The sequence below is a fragment of the Loa loa genome (genome assembly GCF_000183805.2).
Source record: "Loa loa unplaced genomic scaffold supercont3.6, whole genome shotgun sequence".
Classification (NCBI taxonomy): domain Eukaryota; kingdom Metazoa; phylum Nematoda; class Chromadorea; order Rhabditida; family Onchocercidae; genus Loa; species Loa loa.
Window position 1 is genome coordinate 367310 of NW_018108186.1, and position 9029 is coordinate 376338.

At 32.8% G+C, this 9029-nt stretch overlaps 1 protein-coding gene across 1 annotated transcript in view; it reads left to right on the top strand.

The window, feature by feature from the left end:
- Positions 1 to 4773, top strand: part of LOAG_16513 (hypothetical protein) — a gene marked incomplete at its 5' end in the record, with an annotated part of 14561 nt that extends 9788 nt beyond the window's left edge. The window contains 5 exons of the mRNA XM_020449166.1: positions 212 to 349; positions 440 to 557; positions 925 to 1123; positions 4259 to 4391; positions 4733 to 4773. Of these exons, the coding sequence (XP_020307352.1) occupies positions 212 to 349; positions 440 to 557; positions 925 to 1123; positions 4259 to 4391; positions 4733 to 4762 (618 nt within the window). The 3' untranslated portion in view covers positions 4763 to 4773. The remainder of the gene's footprint in view (positions 1 to 211; positions 350 to 439; positions 558 to 924; positions 1124 to 4258; positions 4392 to 4732) is intronic.
- Positions 4774 to 9029: the final 4256 nt, after the last annotated feature.

Below are 9029 nucleotides of genomic sequence, written 5' to 3' on the forward strand. Positions count from 1 at the left end.
ATTTCTAATTAATTTTATTTATTATTTTTGTTTTTCTTGTAGCTTATATTGTGAGTCTAGTTTTGTTTTTTTTTCTTTTTTTTTTTTTTTGTTAAAACACTTCATATGGCAATCATAGGTTTAATTGTGGAATTCGATTTAGGTTAGAGTAGTAGGTTTAGCGTGTTTCGAGATTTCATATACATATATTCATAATTTTAATTTGTTTTAGGTTGAATTTTCTCATTTGCCGGATATGAATGACCCTAAAACGGTGATCCCAAGGACAGCGAAACTATACACTAAACAGGAACCCTCTGAAAGATTTATATTAATTCTGGAAGGCAGAGCAATGGTTACTATCGGCCAGGTACTACTTTGGCAAGTCTTAATCGGATAAATGAAATTAACTCAAATAAATAGCGCTTGGTAAAGCTGATGGCAAGTGGCCTATTTGCAGAACGAAATGACCTTTGAAGCTGGTCCATGGCATTCTTTTGGTGGCGAACTTCTGGAGCAGCTGGTTGCAGTCGCACAACAACAATACGGGACTACAGCTTCTCAGTCACAGCCACAAGGTATTTTCCAGTGTTCCAACTAACTAGTTCTTACACCATCATTATCCGAATCTTTTCACCTCGAATTACATAGGAATTTCTCTAAAAAAAATTATATAGGAATTCCGTACATAAGAATTCTTCGCCAAGACTGCTGCGCATGATTGCTACAGATAGTGCATTTGTACTTAATCAAGTGAATTGAATCAAAAATATTTATATTTGATGTTTTTACCCATGTTGACGTCTACGTTTAGTGCTTATAGATAATTTGGTCCTTCAGATGCTGTGGAATTCTCTTATTGGAATGAACAATATTTTTGATTTTCGAAGAACTCGGTACTCCTCAAATATACTTATACATTCTAAAGTCGTTCTTTTTTTTCAGGTGGTGGAACACAAATAACATTTTCACGCAATTCGTTAAGCACGTCTGCTGTTTCACCGTCGGAACCAGTGAAAAAAAGTGCGGTTTCTTTTACGCCCGATTTTTCGGCTGTTGTGCGGGATGATTGCACGTATTTGGAAATCACCGCCCAAACTTACCTACTGGCTTATAAATCGACATTAATTTCGAAAGGAAGCAGGTCTCGTGAACAATTATTTTATTGTTGATTGCGTGTCTTATGCATAGCTGGAGTATAAGCGATAGTATCAGCATTAGTTGTTGAACTTCGTACTAGCGTAATCACGATCATAGTGGAGCAAGCTTTTGATGATCACGAGGAGCAGAAGTTATTTTATTGTAATTATTCCTTTTTTCAGTTTTCCACAGCCTTTCTGCCTAATAACAAAAGTGCTGTTAGGAAGCAAGTTAACAGTAGTTGGCTTTATTATTTATGCATCTCAAGGTGTTATTAACGTATGAGACTAGCTAATTTTTTCTGACAGAAGGAATTCGAGCTTTCAACTTTATTTTGATTATTAAACTCGGTTGAATTCTGGGTAGAATTTCTACTACGTTTTATCAGACATGGCAGCAAAAACGAAGCCAGAGATTCACGTATCACATGGTCGTTTTGAGATATAAATTGGACTAGCTGTCCGTAAAAAACAGATCTAGCACCCTTAGCGCCGCTTTTTTTGACACAATAAGCTTTTTTGTTTATTTCAGATTTTCGAAATGTTAGTTTGCCCTAGTTTGCTTATTCATTCGCTTGGCATCTTTTACTCTGCAAGCTTTATTCAACATAATTGCTTTGGTTAGAAAAATTTTTATGAAAATCCGGTCAGTTGAGCAGTGGGTATATCAAAATTCATGACTCAGCCTTCATTTTTTGTTATTTATATCTATTTCGTTATATGTATGTAAACCTAGTCTTAAACTTACAATTCATTTCAAAATAACTTAGCAGGATCATTCTTAAAAATTATAAATTGTCATGATGATTTAGCTGTTCAAGCAATGGTTAAATTTGGTCAGGGATAACTTTCGTTTGTCGATTTGGAAGATTTATTAATATTCTATTCCAATAATTTGATGTTCTGATTGTAAATCAGCTATAGAGCCAGTTATGTAATTTTGGTCATTAACTCTTTCTATTACATTTTAGGTGCCGATTATTGGATTTCGATTGTTTACATTTCTGTCTCACTTATCTTTTTGCCTCTCATAAAATGATATCTTTAATATAAATTATAACTTAGAAAATTTTTTGTGAAATTCCAGTCAATCGAGCAGCGAGTAAAACAAAACAGATGACACATCCACGCTATTGATACCGAATGACATTTTCAAAATTGTGTGGTCCTTGAAAGCTCTCTTTATTAAGCAGACATATATAGTGTATACACTATTTGCTCTTATCTCCACATTTGCTACATTTGCTTTAGTATGACTGAGGCTTCATCCATTTTGTCTCACTTTGTTGCTTTTTATTTCCATTAAAGAAATCTTGTTAACACGTCATTTTTGTTAGTGCCCTTTGCTGATTCTGAGGTTTTGTTTATTTTATTCTTTTTATGAAATAAGCTAACTAGGTTTTCTCACTCTTCATTCCTCACTTCTGCTTCTAATAAACTTTCTGTTTTATCAGAATGAATATATGAGCGTCTCACACGGCTTTCAAGTGTTAATTGAGATAGTTGTCGCTCATATTGATGCTGAAGAGAGGATCTGTTCTCCTTGTTGTCTTTTTTATTTTCTTTTTCTTTCGTCATCTTTTATTTTGTATAATGACTCTTTTAAATGATCTCTTACCATCGCTTTACATAATCTCATTAGTAATAACCGGTGTAGTAATAACCAGTAATTTACTCACGGTTTGTATTTTTCATTTTAGTTCCGAAGTTGCCTTTCTCACACATATTTTTTGAGTTATATTTCATAATTGCCTCATTTTTTTCCACTTGTTGATTTTTTCCCAGAAATTCCCAATGAGTGTTTTTTACTACATAACGTAGTATATTTCTCCATCGTCCTCCCTTCTCAAGTTTATGTAATAGTCAAGTGAGCGATGGAACCGGAGGAAATCATAACTCAGGAAGTCAAATGACATTTCGGGAGTAAATGATTGTTCATTTCGCCTCAGAAATTGCCCTCGTGTCAAGAATGTCGAAATTTTACGAGTTATCATTTGTCATTGGCTCTCATAGCCCGCTATATAGATATTTCAGCATGCATTATGGAGTACTTTTGATCAAAAAGTAATAAAGTTTGAAGTTTATCAAGTTCATTTAGTTGGCTTTCAATAGTAATTTACAAAAAAGTGTCTTTTGAGCATTACTGCATGCTTTATCAGATAATGTAATTATAGTCAGTGCTATCAGTTTTAATTATAAATAGTATTGTACTACCACTAAAATAGCAAAGTATTAACCGATATTAATTGATACTACTGAAGGGATAGAGGTACTTTATTATTTCAGAAGAATGAGTAGAACATTTTCATGAATTTCTGCTTCATCGATTGAGAAAATTTTTCTACTATACTTGCTTAGATTGGTACACTAAATGTAATGAATACTTTGGTGAGAATTGTTAATTATGATGTTCGTATGGCTATCAAATTTACAGGAATATCTGTATCAGGTATCTACAGATTTCTCGTTTTAATTTCTTGCAGTAATGATAAAATAATTTTAATGATCGTTGTGATTAGGATCTAATTTGATTTTTACGTATGAGTTCGATCCTTGTCCAAACTTTTTATTTAGTAACCAAGATAGATCTAGAAAAATAAAATTTTGACAGTAAAGTAGCAAAAATTTTTTGAGTTTACTGTAACTTGGTAACCACAAAGTCGTTATCTTTGGCTGAGTCTACGAAGAAATTTGGGAATTGACGAATTTTGATTGCCATTTCCGAAAGTTTATTTTGAGTTTGATATTGCTACTCATTTAATCATAAATTCTTGCTAGGATATGTCTGTTTAAATTATCTGGAACCGTTATCTTACCTGTTCCTTTGTTGTTTTATAACTCTCAGGCGATTACCAAAACACTGTATTTTTAAATGTTAAAGAGATTTATCAATATAATGTAGGAATATGATCTTTACCTTTTGAAGCTTGTTTCAATCGAAACCGTGGGAAAGGATACTAGCCGCCAATGGCCATGTAAAACACAGAAATCGGCATCGTTTATATCGCGGCATAAGAGAGAGAAAGAGAGAGGACGATACTATATTACTATTAAAATTCATTGTGAAGATTAGGTGAAATCTTTCGATAGTGTTCGAGCATATTAGTACTGTATTAGTGATAATGGTTACGTTTTTTTAGGGGATTACTGGCATCAGCTGGAGGGGAGGATGGTGGCATTGCTGCCACAACGAATGGCCAAAAAATGCTGTCTAGATCAAGTCTCGATGAACACTCTCTGTTGCTCGGCTCACCACTTCTTGACAACTTACAGGTTCGCTTTATGACGAACGTAACGTAACTTAAAGTGCTCCAAACTCCTGCATCTTTCCATTTAACTTAATTGATGTCTAATAACATTTTTTTCTTCTTGTAATGAATTTTAAAATCCATGGCATTTTTTTCATCTTTTTTGGTACATATCATCTGTCTGTGTACTTCGGGTTAAGGTTAATTTTATTGCATGTTGTTATTTCTGCGAACTTCTCAAGCTTCATAGATCTTAACTTTGATTTTCTTATAGTGGACAAAGACAGAACGCGTTACGGGTGCTTCTAACATGAGTTACATTTTTCTTTTTTTTTTCACAACCTGATAAATAAAGGTACTTTGAAGAATATGGTTTCGACTGAGAGCAGGGATTGAATTACGATGTTTTGTTGGTTACGAATGGCTTCATTAACCACTGCGATACTTCAGTCATTTTTCGGTTGAATGTGCCAGCTTCTAAAGTTCCAGTAAAACTAAACAATTGTGAAATTTTCTACTGTATTTATAAGTTCGTTTTGTTTTGTTTCGAACTCTTCGTTTATCCATGGCGGGTAATTTTTGATGCAGCTTAACAAATTCTTTTCCAATCTTTTTTCGTTTGTTCAGCATTAAATGAGCATTAATCGTCTAGGTGTGGTCAGTAGATATTTTGGACAGTAATTCTGCTCTGTACATAAGAAAAGCTGCATGGTGTAGAATTATACTAGAAAGAGCATTATGCACCCAAATTTGTTGGTATTCATTAAAAAAGCACTTTAGCTTATAGATCATTCATTAAATTACATTTGTTGTAGTTCTAATTGGAGAAAGTTTTTAGTGGATTGTATGCAATTAATTGAATTAAAACCTTACTAGCGGTTCAAATTATGGAGTAAATTTGTTGTAAAATCAGGTTGAAGATTTTCTCGAAACGTCTGCTAATAAAGTATTCCTGTTTTAAAAGGAAAAATATGAAAAAATGTTTATAATTCGGATTTAGAACTGAAAAAAAAAGACTCGTTTCAGACTATTTACTGCTTCAGCGTTACACAGGAAACTTTACACAACGTTAAACGTCATGCATAACGCGATATTTTGAAGATACCCCTCATCTATTTAATTAGTTTTTTTTTCTTCATGATCTTTCTTGAAATCCCATCTTGGAACAGTCCAAAACTTGATGAAAATTTACAGGCTGTGAACAGAGCGATGAAACCAAAAGTGTCGAATGGGCAAAATTGGAGGAAGATATATAGTGAAATGTCGGATACAAAAGATGCTTCAGAATTACTATATCATCGATGCATTGGATCCGGCAATAGCTAGTATTTGTAGATAATTATTTTTCGAAGTTCCAAATATTTTTGAGTGACTTATTAGTTTTCACATTCTCAGGTTCGAATTTTTGAAGCTGGGAAAGAGAAGCGTACTTTTTGGGGATTTTCCAAGTTTTGTAGCAGTTTTTTTTTGAGACTAACCTATGCAGTGTTACATCCGTTATCTGATAAATGTTCATTTCAATGATGAAAGTAAGGGAATATTACAGGAACTTGAGAAAAGAGCCTTAGAATAGCTGCGGTTTATGCTTTTTTTCGAACCAAGACGTCAGTCACATAATTTCTGGTGACTCAACTTTTGGAGCGTACTTTTTTAGTCGATCTTGCAACTATTATGAAACTTCTTTGGGAGGAAAATGCAGTCTGAGATAGCTTTTGTGTTTTCATTACTTGCGACTGTACATTTGTTTTATTTTTACTAGGTATTTACTTTTACGTGTTGTACTATGTGTATTTATTGCTATTGGATTTAGTTTGACTTTCGAAATTTCGTTGATTGGTAAATAATAGATGAGTATAGCAATTTTTGTAATGTATTATAATGAATTTATATGGTTTCCAGTTGATATTAAGAGATGAAAGCTTCGATACAATATGGTAATGTAGTGGAATGACTTTGCAAGCTTTATTTCATTTATAGCTATCAGCAATATGGGGAGAAGCGCTGGAATAAATTAGAAAACATTAAATCCAGGAAAATTTTGTTGTAGGGTTCTTTGTTTTTGAGTCTATCAGGTGCACTTTCTGTAATGCCATTGTACTATCCGTAAATTTTCCGTGTTACTATTGTATTGTCTGCTTGATTAATTTTTGCATGCCGGATTTCCTAAATTTTACTGCTGTAATTTGCACATCCTTTTAGGATCATTTGTATTTATACTAGTTCAACAGTCTTCAAACGATGATGCACATGCAGTATTTCCCTGATACATCTTTTATATATCTTTTGCTCCACACAGCTTTTGTTTCTTTCATTAGTTTTAAGTAATTTTTATATTTGGGCTAAATTATTTCATTAATCGTTTTGGGGTTTTAAATTTATTTTACTGTATATCTATGATTTTCCTTTTTTAATACATCCATAACGCAGTATCTTTTGATATTTGTATATGATTTTTCTTTTTTATTCTATCTTCACTGTTTATCCTTCACTGCACTATATGGCCACCATCGCTACGTCTATTTTAGTTCAAATTCAGTCACACATAGGGATGAAAAGTTTTCCGATAAAGGAATTCGAAAAAAAAATTCTATTACAAATGAGAATGATTCTCATTTGTAATTGACTTTCTCTTCATTCCTGCTGTCACGATTCATTTTCCCAGCATGATTTACTTTTTCAGCAGCGAATTATCTCTATAATTATAAGGACATTGTGGAACTGGTATAACAAGGTCTAGTTTTCTAAAATTTATGGATTCGCTAACTTCCTTCATTATTTTTTTGTATCAAATAATATGTTTGGAGGGGGAAATGGGGATGTTGGAGGTTTTGTTTCTCCAGAATGACATGATTCAAATTTTGTATTCTTAGTCAAAAATGTATATCTTCCTCAGATCTCTATATCTACAAGTTTCCATAATTTGGAATTCCGGTGATGATGATAATATTAGCTTCTCCGATTGTTTAAAATTTCTGCGGGCACCTTTCATGGATTTCATCAATTTTTCTGATTTCACTAGGAAATTTCAAATCTTGCTCATTACTCCTGAGTTGCGAGGCATTATCTTTTTACGCTTCCTATAGTCCATCGTTTTTCAGTCATGCTATATCAAACACGGAGTTTTACTTCTTTTAACTAATTTTTTACTATAAACTAAATAAATGGAAGAGTTTACGAAACTTTTGGTAGATGGTTAATTCTTATTTTCAGTTATTTAGGTTACGTGCTCACAAGATCTTGCAAGAAATAAAAACATGAAATCTCAAGAAAATTGAAAAGTTGGTTTTTGTTTGACAAGATTTTTCAACCGTAATTGACGAATTGTTTATATAATGGTTTTCAAGTTCACAACATTTATCAGTAATTGATGAACAAGTTATCTTTTTTTTGATACAGTTTTAAACCTTTCTCTTCTAGTTTATGTGTGTTATCAAACTCGATCTTTAACGCTTGTCGATATTGAAATATTAATTTTAAAATTTCAACACATGGATGAGAAGTTGAAATTCATGAGATTAGTGACAAATGATAAAGAGATGCCAGAAGATCATTATATATGTTGTAAAATAGTGTATTGCTGAGTGTAACAGTCCCACTTTATTTTGGTCGCTTTCTTAATTGTTATTAGCACATCTTTGATAGCTCATGTATTATTTCGATTTATTGTTCAAAAAGTTCTGCAATATAACAAACTGCATGCATAAGCGATGATAATGTGACAGCATGATCAGTGCAAGAAATATGACAAATGGTTGGTAAAACTTGTTAAATGGCTTTTTCCTTTTTTTTGTTTCTTTTTCATTTCTTTTTTTTTCGGTGAACCTCACATTTTGCCATTAAATCGTTCCATTAGTCATTTATTATTGCAAACAGAACTTGCTGACTTCTCTTAACACTCTTGAATTGAAGAATAAGCCTCAGGCTATAGATGTTAATGGAGAGGTTATACTTATATTGAGTGGGTGAAAAGATGGGGGCGTTTGTGCACATTATAGCGATCATAGCATCAGAACTTCTGATTGTCTTCATGGTTTTTAGAGTTGTTTTAATCTTTTGATCGTTTGAATTTTCTCTGGTTACTGATGCTTCTGAAATTAACATCGGGAATCATGTTTTGATCTTTATGTTAATGCCCCTTAGCATGAAAATCTGAAGTGAAATTGGGTCGAAAGTGATTTTTCCGAATGAGTAATCAGAAAATGCATTTTCATTAATGACCCTGATGATAAGTTAATGACAGCAACCTGTCCATTTTCTTCATATCCTGTTTATTTTTTGTCACGTGAAGCAGCGGTTTAAAAACTGGGGAATCCTTATTGGTAATCATTTCTAAAACTTGCTGAAATTTCGCCAGCAGTTCTTTTAGCACCAGGGGTTCATTCATTCCGCGTAAAAAAACACTTTATAACGGGAACGATAAAATGGTCAAAGTGAAATCTTTTCTTGGTGCCCCTTCCTTTTCCTCAACTCATTTGCTGTACAGTCCCTTCTAATTTTTCATTTCATTTTGTACTTCTCATTTTCGTATTAAAAATTTGGCTTTTCTGTTGTAAAAAATATCGTTAAAGGAAAAACTTTAAAAGTAACACTTTCAAATCATTTTGGTGTTGAGAGTGGTCGCCGAGATGTGTTTTGGTTGAATAATTAAAGTTGATGAGAACGT